This window comes from Sardina pilchardus, chromosome 6 (genome assembly GCF_963854185.1).
Source record: "Sardina pilchardus chromosome 6, fSarPil1.1, whole genome shotgun sequence".
NCBI lineage: Eukaryota > Metazoa > Chordata > Actinopteri > Clupeiformes > Clupeidae > Sardina > Sardina pilchardus.
Genome location: NC_084999.1, coordinates 16,390,778 through 16,414,463, shown reverse-complemented (window position 1 = coordinate 16,414,463; position 23,686 = coordinate 16,390,778). Strand labels below are relative to the sequence as shown.

General features: G+C 41.7%; 2 protein-coding genes across 2 annotated transcripts; both read left to right on the top strand.

Annotated features, from left to right (window-relative positions):
• Nucleotides 1–1,781: 1,781 nt before the first annotated feature.
• fxyd3 (FXYD domain containing ion transport regulator 3) lies at nucleotides 1,782–12,749 on the top strand. Its single transcript, XM_062538692.1, has 8 exons — nucleotides 1,782–2,409; nucleotides 8,469–8,516; nucleotides 10,672–10,713; nucleotides 10,891–10,914; nucleotides 11,043–11,117; nucleotides 11,598–11,634; nucleotides 11,755–11,804; nucleotides 12,062–12,749. The coding sequence occupies exons 2-8, from the start codon at nucleotides 8,471–8,473 to the stop codon at nucleotides 12,079–12,081; spliced, it is 294 nt and encodes a 97-aa protein (XP_062394676.1). The 5' UTR covers nucleotides 1,782–2,409; nucleotides 8,469–8,470; the 3' UTR covers nucleotides 12,082–12,749.
• Nucleotides 12,750–17,176: 4,427 nt separating this feature from the next.
• On the top strand, nucleotides 17,177–22,836 carry LOC134082747 (proline-rich transmembrane protein 1-like). The gene is made up of 2 exons (XM_062538691.1): nucleotides 17,177–17,811; nucleotides 22,270–22,836. Exons 1-2 carry the CDS (start codon nucleotides 17,347–17,349, stop codon nucleotides 22,417–22,419), a joined length of 615 nt encoding a protein of 204 aa, XP_062394675.1. The 5' UTR covers nucleotides 17,177–17,346; the 3' UTR covers nucleotides 22,420–22,836.
• The last annotated feature ends 850 nt before the right edge of the window (nucleotides 22,837–23,686 follow it).

Sequence of the window (23,686 nt, the reverse complement as noted above, 5' to 3'; positions counted from 1 at the left end):
CTCCCACCAGTCTTTTGTTCCCTCTTCATCGAAACTGAAGCAAGTAAGGCACCATCAGTGTTTGTTGTTTTCCATGGTTTGGGGTTTTTGGTTTAGTTTGGTTTTATCTGTCATTTGTCCAGTCAGGTGGGTGGTGGTGTTCCCATGATCCCCTCTGTTGCCGCTTCAGAACAACCATTCCTGTCCTGTCTTCTGGCACGTTCACTGCATCACCTGAGCAGCCCCACCCCTCTGCTTATCTAGCCTGGCTAGCGCCTATACCACTTCTCAATGAGACGTGGTCTGGCAACCAAACTTTCATTTTCTCGTATTTGAAAAAAATGCCCAGATATGTTCACTGGGCGCCAAGGATGTCTATCAAATGCGTCGTGCATAGCTCATCATCGTCTTGCTCCCCCCCCCCCCCCCCCTCCCCTGTTCTGTGATTGGGCTGTAGTACTGCCTTAGCAGCGTGAATCAAATTGCGCGCAAGGCAGCATGGGAACACCCCGCCCCTCTGCTTACCTGTATCCACCTGCTAATTAGCCCCCATGCAGGCTGGATCATGTGAACACCACAACCGTTGACCACTGTGCCATCTAAACTCTCCAGTTCCACTCATACAAATAATACTCTGCATATTCAAGCTTATGTAGAATAGCCATATTGATAGTACTGTGATTGGCTTTTGTATCTAACTTTCAGTCTGTTCCCCTTTGTTTATGTTTATTCACTACTCACCCCTTTAGACGCATTTGTATACGGTAAGTTGTCCTTTATATTTACATGTATACACAAAAATACTATCATTTTTATTAACCCCTACAACATAATGATACATTGGCTAATACTTTTTTACTGAAACATTTTTCTGAATCTACTTTTATCTCTACATTTCTTGTATTAATTTTCAAGATGTGTGTTGTACTTGCTACATATTAATCCACCTCTGAATGACCGTTATTGTGAATAGTTCTGCTTCACCCTGAATAGTCAATTACAGTGAACATTCAGCTGGTGTCAGCCACAGAGCTTTGTTTGAGCTGCCAATGCCAGTGAATAGAGGAGGAACTCCAGTATCTCGTGACAGGCGAATTCAGTGTCAAACAATTACATTAGACTAGCACTATTATGATTGAAAGTTGAGATTATGAATGATGAAAACAATCATTTCAATTACAAAGCTATGCAATTCAGTAAATAAAATAATCAATCTATCACCATGCACGTTCACAGAGGGGTGTAAAAGCATGTAGCCAGTGTGTGAATGAAAACCAAAAGGATATATTTTTTTTCATGTCACAGACTCATTGGACCACTTCCTTTGCAAATACTGTGATAAGCATGACATCAGACCTACCACTGCTGTTGCCATTTAGGCTAATTTCTTTGTTCGCCAGATTGTCAAATTGGAAATCTGGAGTTTTAACTGATGTTTTCTTCTGTCAACAGACTATGACAAACTACGAATTGGTGGCTTGGTGTTCGCAGGCATGCTTGTGGCAGGAGCAATTGGTTTTGTAATGTGTAAGTAAATAAAACACTGTCTAAAGTGTTAACTCATATTTACTGTCAATCTCAGTTTAAATTGTGGGCTGTGTAACATTGTTTTCTTTAACAGCAGAAATAACACATTCTCCCCCACTTCTCTTCACAGGGAGCAAGTGCAAGCCAAGCAAGTGAGTTTCTCTGTCAACAATATTACTTGCAAAGTCTTAATAGACATTAATGGAGGCAGATGTCACTTCACAACACTTTCCCCTTGTGTTATCATTACAGGAAAGGAGATGATGACTCTGAAATTTGAGATCCTTCAGAGGACTGTACCAGTTTGGAATTTGTTGTCATGACAGCCATAATCATGTTTGATGGTCTCTGATGTTGCTAGGGTAATGCTGGACTATGGCTAGGCGTAGTAACCAATTTGTTCAAATGCTTTTGCTTTCATCATTATTCTATATACTGTATAGCCATTGCATTGAATTGTGGATCTTGCATTAAAAAGGACGATTTTGTGTAAGATTTGTGGCATATAAAAATAGAATCACAGTTTGGTTGAGGTTGAGTGGATTTGCTGAGTGATTCAGTATTTTAATTAAGACTATGGTGGCCAGTATAGGCTAAAAATGAACGATTTGTAGTTTTTGAATATCACTTTTACTCAAAAAGGCCATGGAAGCTTAACCACCGTTTTGGTTTAGGCGTGCACGGAAACCAAGAAATGAAAGTCTACTCCGCCCTAAAGTGCTTCACATCAATTCAAAACTCAGCCCATTTCCAAACTGAGCCAACCTGTTGAACGTCAGTGAAAAGGGTGTTGGCCTCAGTCTTCCCTAAATCAATAGACAGACTCTGGTGCCAACAAAGGTTTACGATAAGTTGTCCGTCTTTTATTCTACGGCTATTCTACACGTGTGAAAAGGTTAGAAGGTAAGATTCAGTGCATCATAGCGTGTATGCCATTATAAATAACGCATTATGCGTCGTAATAGACTGCTATAAAATCCTATATATTTTTCTACATTGTTGTCACGTTGATGTTAAGGGTATTCATTGTCAGCATATGCCACCTTTCATCTTCATCTATAGGTGTTTTATTCAGGCTATGGAATATATACTACAGCGACTTTAATTTTAAGTTTACTAACATAAGCCGACATTCGAATAAACCGTCCTCATGTGGAAAAGAGAACTGGCTTTTCATTTCCGGATAGTCGTAGGTTTTTAGTGCTAGACTCTGAAACCAACATCATAGCAGCCTATTCGTCCCATTATTGTTATGCCTGACTACAATGCCAGTAGGATGCTTAAGACGTACCGCACTGAATCAAAACCAGATTAATTTCAGTGAGTTGTAAAATTTCCCATATACGGTACACATGTAATGTGAGTTTGGAAGGTATGCATAGAATATTCGTATGGAAATTGGACACTTAACAGCTGTACTGCGCTCTAATCCATACGCGGGAGAACCGTAGCATGTGCGATTTGACTTGCGCAACAGGCGACATTCTGCTTTTCCTGTCGTGATTTACGCATGTGTAGCCTACTTTGTACCGACTTGTGAATGGGACTTGGTGCGCACATTTCCTTAGGCAATAGACATACAGACATCAAACATGTATTGGCTCTAGTCCAGCTTGTTGCTCAACTGTTCAACCATGGATTGGATTGAAGCGCAGCCTTAGAAAAAAAAAAAAAAAAAAAAAAAAAGGAACCGGGCGCACCAGCGTGTGGGATGCGGTGCTCTACATTCCACGACCTGTGGATATTTCTGATATATTACAATGAAATTGTTAATGTGGCAGTTGCAGTTGTTTTTTCCTTTTGGAAGAGGAAAATCGGTGGCCTGCAATCACCACTCACATTTACATCTGTTTCAAATAGTTCATTAGAGTATGAGAGTTTATCCTCTGTAACCATCATTCAATGAACTATAAAACACTGATTTGGACCACCACTGTAACCTTTTGAAAAATAGCACTTTGTAACTGCTATTGTAACAGAGCAGGAGGAGTTCAATTGAGGAACTTTTTGTAATGCTGAATGGCTTCAGACTCAGTCTACATGAAAAACATTCACAAAGTCCAGCTTTGTTATTATTTTCGAATGTGAGCTGCAAGTACTCCCAAAAATATCCAGTTCCTGCCCAGTTGTTCCCTTTTGTCAGGGAGGGTATCCAAAGAAAAAGAAAAGCATGTCTGACTGTGGTTATACTCTCCGAGGAGCGGTGGTGGCGTGTAGGAAAAATGAGTCATGGAAATAATATGTGCCTTTCCCCCATGCGCACCCTCACATGAGACAAACTCATGGAAATATCCCTCTATGGTGCCAGTATTAAGTGTGGCTCAATGGTGTGCAGAGACAGGAAGCACGTGGTGTGAGACAGTCATTAAGTTGAGCTACGTCGATGCCGTGTTTATTCCTTCCTTTAGAGTAAGAATGGGTGTTTTATGTCATGAGAGGACACTAAGGACAAGCGTGGTCTGGAATGTGTCTGCCTGGGTCTGTCGTTTAGATTGTCTCCCTTTGTGTACTGTCAGTATTGCTCCTTGCCAGAATGTCACTTTCATTGTGGAAGGACATCCTCCGCAGTAGTGAATGTGAGCAGACAGCAAGACATTGTATTTGGGATAGAATTCTCCACACTTTTACACAGCAATGACATGGGAGAGAGTCTTAAATATGAACTCTTGAGAAAGTCACCAGTAGGCTTCTGATTTGTAATCAGTCGTATCTTTTTGAGAGATCCTTGGGGGGTGGGGGGGAATCAAGCTTTATAATAATCTTTTTATGTTGTTGGGGCCCTACACAATGTAACAAAAGAAGCCCTCTGTATGTCAGCAAGGTTGCAGTGAGATTGTCACTAAGATCCATGTTTACATATATAATAAGTAGGGCACAGACCGTTAACCAGAGCCCAACAGGTGTTTGTCCTTGTTGATCATGGCTGTTGCAGTGTCAAGGTAACATTTGTGGACATACTGTAACTCCTGATTTCTAAATCTTGTCCCGCTGTGTACTGTACTGCTGTGTAGAAGTCGTTCTGGACACATACAGACAATGAATGGTGAATGAATGTGTTGTAACTGTTTTGAAAGTAAATTTTGTTTCAATATGTTTTCAGTTAAATTACATAACGTAAACAAAAAAACGCACAGTGATTGGTTTGGCAATACACTCCAGTCATTTTGTCTTTACTATCCATTTTTGAGTTGAGTTTGAGATTCACAGTCACTAAACTCTCTACTGTGTGTGGCCTCTGGACCAGTGCTTAAACCAGATGAACATTGTTCTCTAAAGGGCACTCAGTGTGTGTGTGTGTGTGTGTGTGTGTGTGTGCCACACTTCAAAGTGCTCAGTCTATTCTTAGTGGCAGGGGTTTTGTTCTTAAATTAGGCTCATACACATATTGGATTCCTATGACCACGTGGCAGAGGCTTTATGTGCCGTGGTTATAGGGGCCTGCGCTTCCGTATTGGGGGCTGGGGCGAGACCTGCAGGAACTGCAAACAGGAACCCAGCAAGATCCAGCTAGACCACACACTTCAAGGGTCGCTCTTGGATACAAATACAGCTGTTAAGAATGCACAGTGCATTCTGTACAAGTGCAAGGGCTCTCTCACACTCCCTTTCTCTTTCTCCTTTTCTCTCGAACCTTTCTCCCGTTCTTTTTCTCTCCCTCCCTCTCTCTATCAGACTTGCATATTTGTACACATGCAAATGGGCACATACGCAAGCTTGTCAAGACATACCAACAGACAGACACACACGCACACACGGACATGCTCACGTACTCATACGCACGCACATTCACTCACACTCACACTCACACTCACACTCACACTCACACTCACACACTCACACTCACACTCACTCTCACACTCACACTCACACTCACAAATGCACGCACACACATACACACACACACACACACACACCCACACCCACACGCACACACACACACACCTGCTCAGCTGCCATCGCAGCCTTGACCCCTTGAGGCTGACGATCTCTAGGAGGTCCTGAGGATTATGCCGCAAGACAAATGTGAGTTCTCCGATGGCCCTGGTGCGTTAGCTCCTCGGAGCCACAAGATTAGTCACATGGCCAGAGACAGTGTGCTCATCCAGGGCCCGGGCCAGCTGGCCACATGCCTCCCTCACCCAGCACCCTGGCTCCACAAGGCCCCGAAGGACTGTGTAGCAATCTGTGGTGAGCAGCCAGTTACATAGCCGGACCCACACCAGGCCACCTTCAGCTTTTCCCATGCACAGCAAACAGCTCCTTTATTTAGACGGCTTTGTCTGTGTGTGTGTGTGTGTGTGTGTGTGTGTGTGTGTGTGTGGGAAAAGCATGTGAAAGGGTGCGCGTGATTTATTTTTTTTCAGGCGCTCTATTTATTTGTTATTTAGACATTTGTTTGCACTACGCAATTTGGACATCTGATTTGGGGCATCTATAAAGAAATGAGGAAGAATTTCATAACACATCTTATGATGGTAGTAAAGCCTAGTTTGGTTGGGAATTACATTTGGCTAGTTTTTTTTTTGTCAGTGCTTGCAAGGTCAATGCCATTGCCAGCGCCATCAGAAAGTCTGTGTGTTTACTCTGTCACTGAAAGGTACTTTCAGGCACACCATGGGGTCAGTGAAATGCACGTATGGCTCTTTCTTTAGGTCAATATGTGTTCTTGGTAGCAAAGAAAGTAGAGAAAGGCAGAGGGAGAGAAAGAATGATAGAGTGCATGAGTACATGAACAAGTAGGAGGTGTTTGAAGTTCTTGATTCTAACCTCAAGGCACAGCACACACACAACAACACTAAGACTCTCTTGTCACGCTATGCTGAATTGTGTGGTCGTAGCTCTCACGTCACGCCATGCTGGATTGCGCAGCAGCTGTCGCTAGCCAGAAGCCTGTCGTTTTCTGCCAGGGGAGGCCTCATTCAGCCACGCACCATGCTATGGCCAGCCATCCTGACCCAACACAGAACGTGATTGTGGCTTCAGCTTGTTGGTTGGACAGTGACAAGCAAGTAGAACAAGGGAGGCTTGACAGCGTGCTTGAAAAGTGAGCGTGGGACTTCACTTGAGTCCAAAAAAAAAAGAGTGGGTAACTGAACGCCACAGACGTGCCAGGTCACATCCCCATCGGTGTTTACGGCAGAGAGCGGTGAACAAAAGGAAGCAGGGCGGGGTGGAAGCCGCGCGTGGGCCGTCTCCAGACGCAGCGGAACGCGCAGGGCAAGTCCGTTCACGGCACCAGAGCATAATGGCTGATCATGCCCGTGGCCCAGGCAGCCAACGTGACCCGCGAGGGGAGAGGAGAGGAGGACAAGACTCTCATTATCACTGATGCCTGGCCCCCCTGGTACTTCACCCGGTGTGTGTGTGTGTGTGTGTGGGGGGGGGGGGGGTGGTGGAGCAGAGAATGTGTGAGTGTGTGTGTGTGTGTGTGGGGGGGGGGGGGCATAGTTGGCAACACTGCCTGGCATTCTTATACAGACATGCAGGGGTGGGGGTGGTTGGGCATGCTCGGAAATGTCTGTGTGCATAATTCAAGTGAGCGCTGTAATCTGACACTGTTTGTGAGAGCAGCAAGGATGGGAAAGGGAGACAAAACCAAAAAAAGCAGCAGGCTTTGCAAAGAGTCTAATTGTAAAACACACAGTAAAGTCTCCAGAGCTGCACTTTCAAGGCCGCTCCAGGCATGGTTGCTAAGGAGTAGGCTGGCTCAGGAATGAGGGCTGACATATAGCGTCCTCAGGAAGTGACCACCAGGTCATGAATGCGCATCGAGATGTTTTCACCGTGCGATGGAGAACTCCTTGAGCTTGCCGTTGTTTCAGCATCCGATCACACCATTATACGGAAGGTGGTGTGTCAGATCTACACACCACTTGTGGGACACTGAGTGGGACAGTCGTCATTTTGGCAGAGAGAGTGACCCTTGGGTTGTGACCCTTGTACCATGTTATGTACAGTTTGCTTACCGAGTCTGTGAGCATGTGTGTTTTCATTGAGTGGACAGAGAGTTATCATCTTATCACAGGAGAGGAAAAAGAGCTCTGCAGGACGGCAGGGATTTGCACAATCTCTTGAAGGCTTTCCATAGTGCCCTCAAATTAGCTGCCGGCCTTTCTCAGGGAGGTCTGTCAGGGGCGTGGTGTGATCAAAGGGGGGAAATATTGGAGGTTCATTTTGGCACAGCATGAAATGTGGTGATCCAGTTGTGTGTATGTGTGTGTGTGTGTGTGTGTGTGTGTGTGTGTCCCTCTAGTCTAGCTAGCTTGTCCTGTTCAGTGCATTTGCTAGGCATGTAGCCTGTTTCGATTTGAACGTATGAAGGCCTCCCTTTGCTTAGCTGAGATTTACATTAGTTCAACCTCCAGTCAGTCTCCATAGCTACGATCCTATTGCTTTTTTTTTTTTTTTGTCGCAAATAGCACACGTATGTTTTTACTGCATATAATGTCCTAGGCTTGTATTTCAGTTTTAGCAGTCAGGGGCCATTTTGTGCATTTGGGTCAGATCTAATATCAACCTAAAGGGAGGAGCTAGAATTTACAGGTTGTTGTTGACATTGGCACCGTTTATGGGTTTTTCTTTTCCTCAGTATTTGCTCTTTGCTGCCCTTAGCGGAGTATGTTTAATCAGATCAAGTGAATTGTGGGGTAGGACTAATTTCATTCAACCCTTTCCTACGAGCAGGCCTTGAATTGTACAATGGTTTGGGTTTCAGTGCTTTATATTTAGAGCACCCATTAACTCCTTAGTGTAAAGCCCAAACTCCTTTTGTAAAGCACAATGTCTCTACATTCTGTTCTCTACAATCACTACATGTTAACTTATATACCAATGCCAGAATTTAGATTTTAAAATCACTCCTAGTCTTTGTTTTCAGTGGTGACTTGTGAGTCTAAATGTCAGTTAGCTTTTGGTCTTTTTGTCCATAATATTCCAATCATATATATTTCTTCCTTCAACAGGTATGCAGTCAGCGATGGCAAGGATGTTTGCAGCAATCTTTTTCACACGTGAGTGAGCTTTTTAATCCCTAATTTTCAGGAGAGGGAAATATCTTTATGATTGCATAAACTCTATCTGCACTCCATCATCAGCATTAACAATCTCAATCCATCTAAAAACAAGAAACTCAGACCACTCAAAGTTCCATGTATACTGTAGCGGTGAACTAATGTTATGTTTCCTGTTTCCTGTGGGAGAATTATTGGTATTGACTGTTCATTATTGGGTACTAATTTATATTACTGTAAACCAGCTTCTGTAAACCTATCTAATCTATCTAATTACTGTAAGAAAAAAATAATAATACATAAGTCACACCAGACTATAAATTGCATTATTTAGAAATTTACTTCACAAAATCCAAGACCAAGAACAGACAGACACTAACTGGACACATAGAGGCCAAAACGATTGAGAATTCTACTGGAAAGGCAAGTTATTCAACAAGCACACAGAAAAGGGGGACCAGACGTCCCAATTTAACTGTGATAGTCCCCATTTGTATTCTAAAATGTCCCAGATTGTTTTAGTAAAGTGTGGTCTTATGATATCTTATTAACTAAACCCATGGAGAAACACTATAGTCTAAAGCGTCCGGTGTATGATTTCCATAATGTGTGTGTACGTGTGTCAGTCAATCGTAACAATCATCATAATCTTTGCAATCAATAATGGTGTGTGTGTGTGTGTGTGTGTGTGTGTGTGTGTGTGTGTGTGTGTGTGTGTGTGTGTGTGTGTGTGTGTTTACATGGCATCTCATTTTAAGAATAGTAAGTTTCATTGAAAGGTATTGGATTGAAAGTTCTCAATGCTAATTAAGGGACCATATTATGCAAAACTCACTCTTTCTGTGATTTTGTACTTTCATTTGGGTCTCTGATGCTTCGACACCATGGACAATATATTGCTGCCCCCTGCCTGAAATCGAAGCTTGGTGTAGTGCGGCCTGCGCATTTTTTCTCACATGCATCTGGGCGTTGTTTCATTCTTGAACACTGATGCGGCCCCCAAATAGATGACATTGGCAACAGTGCCCCCCAGCTCATTTGAGTTTGAAGTGCAAAACAAAATCATGCTTTTTGTTTAAGTTTTTGTGGGTTAGTTAAGAGACATTTCTCCCTTTTTCTTACATCACAGGATTGGAAATTTGAATATTACTACCCCCAAAAGATCCTCCATTTTGGCCTTAGCCTATCTTTTCCAACCAGCACCAGGCGAAAGAGTATTCTATTGACAGTATTTTGTGTAGTAGTCTAACAAAATATCCAAATGCCTTTTACACACTTGATATCATCCATATTTCAAGTATACAAACAGAAACTCCCAAGGACATGTCTCTTTCGTGTTGCCGTATTTAAGCAATATGATATGAGAGGGAGCAGGGTTGGTAAAGGATATCTCTGTCTGTCTCGGCTGTAATTCGGCCGTAGGTACGAGGCCGAAGGCCATATACAGTAGCGCAGCCTAGCCAACGCTGGAAGCAACAGAGGCCATCCGGTAAAAGGCAGCCAATTTCACAAATTTTGTACCTTTGAACTTTGGAATAGGCTACATCACCTCTTCTGGGCTTACTGTACAGAGCGTAATAAGGTTTTACCCATTATCATTTAACATTGTGAGGCCATGTTACATCATACATGCAGGTGTCTGAATTGATTCTGTTATGGTTATTGTTTTTAGCAGACGTTTCAGCTAAACTCCAATAACTTGACTATTAGGCTACTTTACTACGGAAATTCAAACAGAGCTGCCTGTTGACGTAAACATGAAATCACTTTCGGAGAGGGGCTTGACCAACAACAGCTTGATTACATTTAGGCCTAAGGATACAGGCCACAGAATATTCTAACAGGGATTGAAACCGGTGAGACTGGGGCTTCTGATAATCTGAGAGGATTTTTGTGTGAACGGTTTTTAGTGCAATCCATAGGTCTATTTTGACTATTTTGAAGAAGAAGTATAATATGGGACCTTTGAATAATAAAAGTGACTTCCTAGGAATCATACTGCTGCACACCAAAACCTATACTTTCGCATTACTGTACGTGTACCTTCCAGAGGGAAGACCTTTGCAAAGTGATATGAATACTGATTTACTGTGCAATTCAAATGAATCTCTACATGTAACCTTACTTACTGTATTCCCCTTGATTTTGGCCACAGTTGTGTCCTTTGTACTGGCAGAGGAACGTGGACCAGACAAAGGTATGTTGCTATTTTATCATTTTATATTTGAAACAAAGTTGAACTTTTTCACTACTTTTTAGCATAATGCCTCTGCTTTTAGCATAATGCCTCTGCTGTGTTTTCATTTTCAACACATGGCGTGCAAGTTGTGGTGATTCACACTGACCACTGTTTATTTGTTTGTTTTCCCCACAGTGGAAGATGACCCTTTCACTTTCGGTAAAAATGATTTTGTGACTCCTTAAATAAATGAGAATACATTTGTTTCAAAATGAACATGTTAACCTGGAACGTGGAACATGGGTTTCTCCCTCTCTCATTTCTTCTTTCTCCCTCTCCCCCCACAGACTACTACAGACTTCGCGTTGGCGGTCTGATCCTGGCTGCAGTCTTGTGCCTGATTGGATTCACCATTCTTCTGAGTGAGAACCTATTCCACCCAGCAGCTGCACTCAAACACACCTAGCGCGGCACCCTAAAGTCAAACACCCTTGGAGCCACACCCAAAGATCAAACATGACCAGTACACCCTGCCTGGGCCATGCAAAGACAAGTGCTCAGGGATTTGCATCTAATTCAAGAGTACCTGTAAAGATTTGCATGCACATGACATAGACCTACTTGTGACATACAGTAGACAGTATTTACAAACATAGCACACATCATGCATTTGATTGCTTGATCGCTTTTACTGATAGCATCATCTGATTATCTCTCTTTATCCAAGCATTTGCCACCTGACTAGAACTGGCACTTATTCGTATTGTACTTTACCTACATTTAAACTGATGCACTTCTTCTTATTGCACTCTACCTTTTTAGTTGTCCTAGACATGAGTACTATGTTTGTATGGTTAAACAAAGTGTCAAATGTAATGTAATATCATATAATATTTATACAGGTGGGCGCTGTAGATGCAAGTTCAACCAGGACAAGAGGTGAGTTGAAAGTGACTTGACACAATGCTGCATCTGTTCACGGCCATCTTCTTTATGTCTAGTGTACCAACGTTCCTTTAAGGGGGCTGTTTTAACCATCACTTAATTACTGTTCCCCAGGAGAAGGGCAGGAAGCAGTGCTGCTGGGCAACAGATGCTCAACGACGCAGGTGCGTGCGTGCGTGCGTGTGTGTGTGTGTGTAAAGTGGAATATAAATGTGAGATAGGACAGATTATTTCTACAGAATTCTGTCAATCTTAAAGTTTCTGTAATGTATTGTAATCATCCTACCTCTGATTACTGGAATGGTTGAACAATTACTGCCATTTGTTTGAGAACATCCTTTTCACAAGCCTCTGTAAACAGACCATTTAAGTGTGTGGTCAGGGAGGGTCTCACTTTGCATTTCCTGATTGGATTTCACAGCTCGGGCCAGTGAATGCTAGACGGATATCAGTGATCGAAGTACAGCATCTGGGACACTCAGCAGTCCGAAAAGGAAGGATTGCCATGTTTCTTTTTACAGTTTCATCACTTGAATATGGTGGAATTTTCTAATTGGAGTGAAAGGTGTATCCATCACACAAAAGTGTCAAGTTGTTCCTTCTTGCGCATGCTCCATCCTTACTTTGTTTTTTTCAGCTGTGGTTTGAAAGATAGCGGGGAAAAACTGCATATGGTAGACATGTGATTACCAAAAAACATTCTGAACTCACTTGCATTGTCATGTTAAGGCCTTTAATGTGTATATATATATAAATATAAATGTGTGTGTAGTCTAGACCCAGTTGAGAACACATGTTAGTGTGCTTGAAGATGTCACTGCATTCTTAATGAGTCGATGGTACCCTAGTATTTTGATTTCATGTTTCTAAGGGTTCAGTCAAGATTAACAACAATACGGTTACAGATTTCATAGACTTGCTGATATGTTTGCGCCGCACTGTCACTACGGCTTTGCAAATGAAAATGTGCACAGCATAGATGTCTTTGTTTTTTTAGATGTTTTATTTCTCTCTGTCTAAAGTTCATTAACATTAAAGTCAGTATATCTTTTTCAACGGTAATCAACTGATTGCAGTGAAAAAAAAAAATACAAGAATCAAACAGTGAATGTTGAAGTCAAGTGTTTTCTGTGTTTACTCATAAATATGACATAAACGTCAGAGCAGAGTATTTTTCTTTCTTAATACATTATACTTCTGACTATCTGCATTTGTTAAATAAATTAACAGGACTGTGTCATGTAGAATGTAAATGTAAATCTACATTGAAATACTCTGGAGCACAAATATCCCTTCTGTAGTTCTGTGAGGCTCTCTGCTGGATGAAAAGAGTTACAGCACCTACAGTCACTAAAATAATGGATAGAACAGTTACAATATACAACAGGTGCATCTAAGATCAACTTGAAAAGATCATTTATCCCCTGTGATTTATTTCAAACAGTGAATCTTTCATTTAATCTGGATTACAAAAAAGTGAAATATGTATTTTGTTCAATTTGTTCAATCTTGACTATTCTAATCTTGATGATCACAGTTTACAGCTCGTGGAAATCCAGTATCTCAAAATATCAGAATAAAGAATTTATATATAAATGTCAACCTGAGAACAGCTCTAATCAGCTAATCAAGTCAAAATATTGGCATACAAATATTGACTCAATCTGGGAGATGCACCAGAGAGATGTACCTGTAATATATGTTAGCAGGACACCGATACAATGCTCTCTTCAAACTGCTTGGAGACAAGCCATCTCTGGTAGCAAGTTGTTCGACACTTGTGCTATAGATTAATGGAAGTTGAAACTGACATAAATATTTTCCTCTAAAATTCCAACAACATAGTGACTGATCTGTCCTTTTTCTCAGCCTGATCAATTTGTCATGGCAAAGCAGTTATTCTAGAGAATTTGCCTTATTCTGTTGGCAGCCATTGTGTACATCAAAACAAGTCTGGGGTACACTGACTATATCATTATATATGTATTTCAATTGTTTACATACAATTTTGAAAACCGGGTCTTTTTTTCAAAATATACAATTATCCAAACACCACACTCAATTTGCATAATTGGGAGGACATTTTTATTTTCATGTGTAAACAATTGTAGAAAACTGTAATACATTTTCACCACCTGCTGGCGATTGCACAGAGCACAACAATCCTATGGTTTGTGTACGCTTGTATCCTTGTTTTGGTTTATGGCCACCTCCTGAATGAGCAGCACTCTTCCCCCACCCCTCCTCAAAGGTGCAGTCAGTAATTGCACTGGAAGTTACGTTTGTTTATGTTAATATTTGAAATTAAATTAATTTAGAAAATGCTTTTGTCTATAACAACATACAGTAGATTATATTTCAACCAAGAATCAAATGAAACACTCCAGAGAGGTAGCTCACCCCCCTACCTTCAGCATTCCCAGAGAAACTCCACACAGGAGCCTGGAGCCTGGCTACTGAGAGAGACCGGGCTTTTTTTTTACAGTGTATTCATGGAATAGGTAACTAGTGAACCATGAGGAGATGATTGCTGAATATAGAACAAAAAGGTTGTGCGCTTCAAATCTGACTGCACCTTTAACTGGTGGCTGATGTGTTTGGTCAGAGACGGAAAGGGGAGTGGCACAGGCAACGCCCATGGCCTCAGATGCACAGAGGAAAACAGTGCTGGACAGTGGTGCATGCAAAACCACATGTAGACCTAAAGAACAGGAAACAGAAGAGCAGAGAGGACAGGAAAGGAGAAGGAGATCCCACACAGGCCATTGGGTGAGCTAGCAGGACTACTTAGAAACAAAAAGACCCAAACAAAGAAGGATGGAATCCAAACCAGGGAGGAACCCAGGGAAGCCATCTGCACCTCCGTCTTACCCAGATGGGCAGGAGTACCCAATGGGCCCACCTCCACCATACCAAGATCAGTATGGGTATCCATCAGCTCCACATCAGTACATGGGTCCAGGGTTCCAAGGACCCGCTTTTGGAACTGACCCTCCCGAGGCTCGCTTTCCCATGGGGCATACAACTCCAGTAGGGCTGCCTCTCTGGTGCCACCTGTTAAGCACAGCTTAATCCACCAGCAGCAAGTCACCGGTGTACTCCAGCCGCAGGTTGTGTATGTGACCCCGGTGCCACTAGAGGACCCCCTGCCCGACCACCTGGGTTGCTCCATCTTCACAACAATCTGTTGCTTTATGCCCCTTGGCATGGCCGCCCTTATCTATTCTAATTTAGTAAGTATGATACGGAGCAGGTCCAAACTCGTCTTTAAAATCCTGATAAGGTAAAGATTCAAACAAAACATCTGACAACTGGGTGGTCGGCAACCTGAAAAAAATGATACTTGTCTTAAAATGTAATGCCCTTTCGGCCCCAGCTGTGGCGCAACTGGCTAGGGCACCTTCACCGCATGCCGGCGACCCGGGTTCGATTCCCGCCCCTTTCCGGATCCCACCCTGATTCTCTCTCCCATTCACTTCCTGTCATTCTCCACTGTCCTGTAATATTAAAAGCCCAAAAAAATACATTTAAAAAAAAATAAAAAATGTAATGTCATTTTGTATTTTAGTGATTGGTTATGGTGAACGTTGGCAATTACAAAGCTACCATTTCACTACACTCTTAAGGATTGACCATTCATAAACAACTGTGATGAAATATGGAACATGTTCCACACAGATCGCTGTTGCTTTAAGGCTGTACTTCATAATGGAATTAGAGCTGAGTCTGTCCAGGCAGTATGGAAGGGTCAATTAGATAACTGACCAAGACTGGTGAAGGAAGGGAAAAGGGAGGGTGAGGGGAATCAGGAGGCAAAAGGGATCCATTACTGGAGATGTCTGGACATGTCAGATAATGGACCATAAATGGTGGGGGACTGATGACCAAAAACAAATTTATTCATACCTCTTGGAAATATTGATTTAATGTTGTTTTTCTCTTGACCTACTGTATGTTTAGACTGAAAATGACACTGCCACAAGCCAAACATTTGTAAGAGATGTGGTATCATTTTCTTTTTGTCATCGATCTTTATAAAAAATGGTGTGTGCAAAATTATTCATTTAAATAATCGATGGAAACATTTTTATTTGCCATCACAGCTCTCAAAATGGCAATACCTACCTGTCCATGTCTCCACAATGATCGTAGACAGCACCTTTTTAAGCAGCAATCTAGGTTTTGAGACAAGAACGATTTCTTGCCATCACACTGGACTTGTGCTCACTTTTTTATGGATCTGGCTGGGCCACTCTCACATGTTGATATTGTTCAATATCTGTGAGTGATTTTGTTCTGCAGGTAATATCCTCCTTTTCGGGCACTGTCTACCTTTTTGACAACCCTGAGCAAAAATATGTTTTTGGAAGTGCACTGTTAGTCTACTTATTTTGAATGAAGCATACATATAGCTTACTTTTTGTGTACTGATCCGAGATACTAAATTGATTTACACTTGACATAAAAGATCAGATGATAAGTATACCTAAATATTGTTAATATGCTTATACTGACAAAATTGTATTTACTTTTAGTTTTAATTTCCAGAGACTGATCTTTGAGAGGCTGCATGACACGGTATACTACCCTTCTGTAAAGATTGTGTTTGGGTTCAAATTGAGTTGGGTGGACTGCTTGAGTCTTTATGTTTCTGCATTCAATACAATATTTGGATGAATATATTTTTTATTTATAAATAAAATGTGTTCTTTATTCAGATTAAGTGTTGTGAATTTTGCTATTTTTCTCAGGGGCAACACGTGTATCTGTAATGCTATTCTCATGGTTTTAGATGCAGTACATTCTTATGACCACTAGAGTGGGATGTTTACCATTACGAGTTAACTAAACAAGGGGCAAGGGATAATTTGTAGCAGGTCTTTCTAATCACTTCCACATGGCTCTGTGTGTGTGTGTGTGTGTGTGTGTGTGTGTGTGTGTGTGTGTGTGTGTGTGTGTGTGTGTGTGTGTGTGTGTGTGTGTGTGTGTGTGTGTGTGTATGTATGTGTGCGTGTGTGTGTGTGTGTGTGTGTGTGTGTATGTGTGTGTGTGTGTGTGTGTGTGTGTGTGTGTGTGTGTGAGTGTGTGTCTGTGTGTGTCTGTGTGTGGGTGCATTTTTTTCACTTGAAAAAACCTTTTCCCACTTTTATTACAAATTGAATGGTAGAGTTGTCATTTGTAAGCTATATAATATTTGTCTCATTCAGACCCTGAACCCACAACCAGGGTTTTGTCTCGGTCTCATGAAGAGAGAGCACTGCTTTTTGAGCAGACCAGGTCTCACATGCTCCTCAAAAGCTTTAACTTGGATGCTGACACTTGCAGGTCACCACAAAGACTACTATTTCCAATGTGCTGTTTATTGCCTTTCTATTGGTGTCTTTCCTTCCACTCCCCTCCAACCCTGCCTCCCCTCCTGCCCTCTCCTAGGCCCGCCCCCCTGGGCTGGGCCTTTTCATACAGGGCCTCTGCACGGGGGAGGGGAGATATCTAGAAAACGCAACAAACAGGAGGAGCATAAGGCTGGCCAGCCAGAGCAGGAAATAGCACTAAGGACTCAGGAGGCACGTACGTACGTTGTAGCTGTTTTGCAAGAAGAATGGTGAGAATTAATGAGTGAGAGAGTGGTATAAGGGAACATATATAGAGAAGAGAAAGTCTTGATAATGGAATACTTACAATAATCAGAAGCCATTGTTAAGGAATATGGATCCCAGCCAAGCCTCTGCTCCCCCTCTTGACTGGAATTACGACGACAGAGTAGGAATGGCTCAGCCACCACCACCCTACGAGGACCATCTTCAGTACCCCACTCCGGGGGCTTACCCGCCCCCAGGGGCCGTGCACCCCCAAGGGGCCTACTACCCGCCTGGGCCTTGGGGTCCTCCAGCAAGAGTCCACATGGGCCAGCCTTACCCTCAAGCTCAGTACCCACAAGGCCAGCACCCGCAGGGCCAGTATTCACAAGGCCAGCACCCACAGGGCCAGTACCCACAGGGCCAGTACCCACAGGATCAGTACACCCAGGAAAACACGGTTATGGTCCACCCTACGACAGTGCTTGTGACCAACTCACCTCTCAGTCCGATACCGGACTACATGGGTTGTGCCATATTCAATATGTGCTGCTGCCTCCCAATTGGCATTGCAGCCCTCATCTTCTCTATTTCTGTGAGTACCCTGTGTGATCCAAACCCTTAGAAATGTGTGTGTTATTACAACTCAGTTTAGGAAAATTTAAAAGATTTAATGGTCATAGGAAGATATGTGAGAAAAGTGTTTCAATAAGCGGTGTACAAAAGATACTTATCAAAAACATTCTCAACAAGCAAAACACCAGTGATTGTTTGCTGAAAGATATTCTTAGGGTTTCAAAGTGTCTTTTGATGCCACGAAATTTACATTTCTAGTCTTACCTAACTGGCCATCAAGTTGTTGTATGAGTTTGGGTTCAAATTGGGCTAGGTTGGCTACCTAAGTCATTTTGGCATCCAATACAATATTTGAATGCATATTTTCAATTATAAAGAAAACACGTTTTTTATCTTTACTCACATCAAGTGCTGTGGAGTTTTTGTAAGTTTAGTCCACTGGTAGTGTTGTCTTAGTGAACTTTACGACTACTTTGAGGGACAGTTAAAAGAATGCTTCAAGTATAAAACATTAGCCTGGTCATACCAATCCCTCGTACTAATATCGTACAGAGGGTCTGGACCTAGTCCATTCAGAATTGAGCGGAAGCTTACGGAGGGCTATTCCAGGCTAATAAAACATAATACCTGAATGGAAATCTAGTAGTATACTTCAAAAGTAGAATGTGAAGTCCATGTACAGATTAGAAAAGCACTGAGAGAGCGCCGACCTCTGCCAAGCGAAAGCAAGCGAAGCCTCCTGGATCAAGACGTTCATACGGATCACTCCCAAAATGTAATCGTTTCTAGCAGAAAAAATACAAACAGAGGTAAATTGACTACAAAGGACATTCTGCAATGAGAATTCCTCATCTGCCTGTAGCCTGGGAATATCCATACAAAGTTTTGCTAAATTTGGGATTTGCTCTGCAGGTCCATCTGACCAAGAGGCCATCAAAGCCCATTTTCAATGCTCCTAAAAAATGGGCACGCAAATCGCTAAAAGCAATTTTGCTCAGTTTTTTTGGAACTGAGCAAACAACTTAATCTAAAATCTTTGTTTACCAGATTTCTGGACTTCTGAAACAATTTAGTTTGGATCTAATGCATCAATTTAAATTCTACAAAAATGTGCCATTTTATGTCCCTCAAATGATTCACTTTTTAAGAATTTATCCTTTGTTTTTTTTGGAGGATTTTAAGCACTTTTTAGTATTAGGTGTATTGCAGAAGAAAATAACTACACTTATAAAAAGCCTCAAGTGTTTGTTCTTGGATCATTAAACAATTTTATTGATAATATTTTTAGAATTCTGAAAAGAAAATGACATTTTACATTTGTCCCCATATTGTCGCCAACCCTGATACTTTGGGACAAAATTCCCGTTAGAGAAAATTAAGTGTACCAAAAATTTCCAGGAAGTGATATCACCTACCTTTCAGGAAGTTGATGGTGAAAAACCAAGTACATGTTGTTTTCTTTTTAATGACTTTTCTTACAGTTGTACTCTGTCTGACAGAAGGGGACAAGCTAATTGCGTCAACCACGTTACCATAATATCATGCATTAAAAAGTAACTTGATGGAAAGTTTGAATGTAAATATTGAACAGCATTTTAACCTTTCCTGAATGCACACCATGGCTAGTAATGGCTGTCAACGCTGTTACTGTCAATCCAATGCATTTGTCTGTAACAGGGTTGACAAAGCCCACCACTGTTTATCATTTGTTAAATTAGTAAATAAATAAATAAGAGATGGCACCGCATATTTTTTATTTTTTTTGAGATGTAAGAATCCACTTTATCCAAATAGGTGCTTACATTTTTTTTAAAACAATACTTTGACAATTGGATATTTAGAATGCAAAATGGCGCGTTTTCGTAGAATGACCTTAACTTTCGAAGTCCAGACCTACTCTGAAATATTACAAGGGAAAATACAGATAAGATGTGTACCTAAATCACAACCACTAAATATTGGATGTTTTGGCATGCAGAGTGTACTCTGTTTCATTGTGTCTGTTATTATGACTGCCACGCAAACGAAGCGGTCATAGAGGTACATCGGAGTTTTTCTTTCTAGATTCTTTTTTTCAGTAATTTTGCGTCAACAATTCCCTGAAAACTTGGTGGGCATGTAGCCCCACAAGGATGACACAGAACCATTGATTGTCATTTTGATCCGCCAATCATCATTGCATGCACTTCCCAACAGTTTAAGAGCCACGTGGCTCTGGAGGTAACCGCCCAGAAAGGGATTCTAGTAGGTTGGGTCCTGCTGTCAGAACATGCACAAAGGCTTGGTCCAACTGTGTGACTAGGATTAATTGGGCTTATCTTCTTTAGTTGTGATTCCATAGTTTTCTCGTGCACAGATAAGCTATAACATAAGTATACTATACTCTTTTGATCCTGTGAGGGAAATTCAGTCTCTGCATTTATGCCAATTTGTGAATTAGTGAACATACACAGCACGCTGTGAATACACAGTGAGGTGAAGTACACACTATCCCAGAGCAGTGAGCTGCCTGCCCAACAGCGGCACTCAACGCATTGAGGGGTTAGGTGCCTTGCTCATGGGCACTTCGGCGGTTTATTGGTCGGGTATCGAACCAGCAACCCTTCGGTTACAAGCTCGAAGCCCTAACCAATAGGCCTGCCCCCACATAACATACATACACACATAACATGTGACTTGCAGAGGGTCGCTGAACTATAGGCTAATGTCAGCATAATTTCCTCAGCTGGTTTACGTCAATGTGGCATCTGTTCAGCTCCTGTCTGTGATATAGCCTACATTGTATAATGTACAGTATATACAATATACATTTCTTTTTTAGTCCTCCAATGTTCTGAAGTTCACTGCCTTTTCTGGTGACCATGAAACAGAAACTCAACTCATGAAGAACAACTATGATAGCAAAATAGAACAATGTACTGGCAAAGCCAGTCAGCAGACAGACACGTTTTGGCCTTATTAAGCCACTTTCAGCATCGGCTTGGGTCGTTAATTGGGTGACGAATTTGACCCAGGCCACAAAATGTTTTATTTGATCTTTTGACCTTTTAAACTATTCTTTGACTATTGCTCTTCTATGCTTTTATTTGTTATTAATGTTTGCTTCTGTTTATATAAAGCACATTGAATGACCTCTGTGTATGAAATGCACTATAGATATACTTGACTTGACTTGACTACAGTATACCCCGCCTACCAAGCACTGGTCCTTTTATCAGTAGAGACGCAAGACGCTTGAGGGATTACTATGCCAAACCCTGCCGAACGAGTTGCCCCAGTAGATGGAAACAAGCCGATAGAATCGGCCAAAAAGTCCTCTTATGGATTGACTGCTAACTATTCTGGTGTCCTTGGAGCGCTTCAGAGTGTTTAGGGTAAATTAGGGTAATAAAAATCCCACTTTAATTTCCCGACAGAGAGATTGAATAAGTATAACGAACCTGATATAAAACATCTGCCAGCTGATCACAGTTACAGCCACTCCCCCCCCCCGCCCCAAATCAATAAAGGATAAGATAAGTCTGACAAAAGGGTAAAATGGAAGAGAATCTACAACAGATTCTGAAAAAAATATTTATTGTTCTTGATGTCATCTTTGGAAATTAACGATTTTTTCTTGTTTTTTGTATTTGTTCTCCTTTCTAAACAAATGTTAAGGGCCACACCCACACAGATACATTTTGTGGGTGAGCTTTACAGTGTTACTTTTTGAGGCCTAGGGCAGGGGGTGTCTGTTGCGCAGATGCTCAAAGATGTTAAGGTGTGGAATTCAAGGTTATGCTAGGGGACCAACACATTCAGATGCTGTGGGTTAATTGGGTTTGGACTTGGAAGAATGTGCTAAAATAGGGTCACAGATGTGGTTTGATGGTCATTTTGATACCGCAGATGAATGAAGACCCAGTCAGACAGACTAATGGTGGGAAAAATAAGGAAGAGAGTTTTATTTGGTGTACATCAAAGGAGAGACAGCATGACTTCACCCTAAAGATCCATCAGCTGCTCTATTTAGACAAGAAAGTTAGGGCTTAAGTATTCAACAGCAAGAGACAGATAATCATACAATAACAGGAAAGTGTCAAAGTGACCTACTAGTGAAAAATGATTAAACCAGTCATTAAACCACATATTTGTATATAATGCAGAACATTAAACCATATATTGGAATATTGGACATAATGCTCAAATCTGTTCCACTTTCTGTCAGGTTTTAGATCTCAGACTGGGTTGTAGATCTGCACTCTGTAATTTTTGTAATTTAGGAATGTCTGTTAGTACTGTCATAATGTTACTCTACTACAGATGCATCCAATCCAACTACAGACTAAATATAACACCAGCAGGCACTGATTATATTAATCTTCTTTACATCAGTTTGACATTCCAAAAAATTATGGCAAAGTCACCAAAAACATGTGTCTTGTGTAAGAAATCATGCCTCATAGTAACATGAATGTTTTATTGTGTGTTTGTGCAGACTCGTGTAGCCAATAGTCAAGGCAACCGACCACTGGCTGAGAAGAACTCCCAAAAAACACGGCGATTGAACCACGCCGGCCTCACCGTTGGCCTCTTCTCCAACATTATCCTCATCTTCCTCTTCATCTTTGGTAGAATGCTATTATAATCCTCCTTCCTCTGACGGAATTGGAACGGTTGAAAATCAGATCATTTATGAGTGTGTTCAGGGAGGGTCTCACTTTGCATTTCCTGATTGGATTTCACAGCCAGGGCCAGTGAATGCTAGATATCAATCATCGAAGTACAGCATCTGGGACACTCAACTGTCCGAGGAGAAAGGATTGTCATGTTTGATAACTTGAATATGGTGGAGTTTTCCAAAATGGATCTATTCACAGTAGTGTCAAGTTGCGCATGCTCCATCCTTACTTTGTTTCCAGCTGTGGATTGAATGAGGAAAAAATGCATATGGTAGACATGCGATTACCAAAAAACATTCTGAACTCACAAAGCCTGTATATACTGTATCATAAATGTTCAAGTGCAATTTTATTGTAATACTCATAAAAAAGGATTTATCGTTGACATTTCTTATGCTCAAGAGTGTGGGGGGAGGGGGTTTGGTCAATGTGTATGGGGGGTACCTGTGTGTGTGTGTGTGTGTGTGTGTGTGTGTGTGTGTGTATTCGCTCCTGAGTGTACATGCACATACATGTTCATGTGAGTGTTTGTGTACAGTTTTGTGTGTTTGAGTTAGGCAAAGTGGCAAGTGCAAAAAAATGGAAAATAAAAACACACTGAGGTGTGAGGTTGATGACATCAGATACTGTATGAGGAGGAGTATGGAAGTTCAGCATCCTGATGGCTTGTGAAACTGTCTCTGTCCGCTGCCTTAATGATTACCGCCCTGTTGCTCTCACCTTTGTTGTCAAAGTGCTTTGGGCTTTGGATGTCTTTCTCTAAGTGGGCAAGAGAAGTGTATCTGCTCTGTAGCTCTTTCCTCCGCAGTTCATAATTGTCCTTCGCCCACGTTACATATTCTTAGTGTTAGAGCCACTGTAGTATGACTTCACCTTTTCCCTGTACTGTCTCATTTAATTGATTTCCTCAGTTCATAATGGGCTTTACTGTACTCACTTGGGTTGCCAGAATGGAAGGCAGTTTTGATTGAAACCTTTATTTAACATTCTCGGGTTTACATTGAGGACAACCCTCTTTTTCAATGCAGCCAAAATACAACAAGGGTTATGTATGAGCCAGTCGAGGCTGTGGGTAGTCTGACCATGACCAATAACAACAATAAAAACCAGGCTAAACTAAAATATGCATAGATACACATTCTTACATCACATATCATGTCGACACTGACACACACACAAACCTGCATACATACCCACAAGCTATAGCACAAGCATACTCACAAGCTATGGGTG

Excerpts from the sequence above, each read along its gene's own strand:
- fxyd3 (XM_062538692.1), top strand. The coding sequence starts at position 8,471 with ATGCAGTCAGCGATGGCAAGGATGTTTGCAGCAATCTTTTTCACAC. Across the intron at positions 10,714-10,890 it reads GGAACGTGGACCAGACAAAG|TGGAAGATGACCCTTTCACT; the intron begins GTATGTTGCTAT and ends TTTTCCCCACAG. Across the intron at positions 11,635-11,754 it reads AAGTTCAACCAGGACAAGAG|GAGAAGGGCAGGAAGCAGTG; the intron begins GTGAGTTGAAAG and ends ACTGTTCCCCAG.
- LOC134082747 (XM_062538691.1), top strand. The coding sequence starts at position 17,347 with ATGGATCCCAGCCAAGCCTCTGCTCCCCCTCTTGACTGGAATTACGAC. Across the intron at positions 17,812-22,269 it reads CCCTCATCTTCTCTATTTCT|ACTCGTGTAGCCAATAGTCA; the intron begins GTGAGTACCCTG and ends GTGTTTGTGCAG.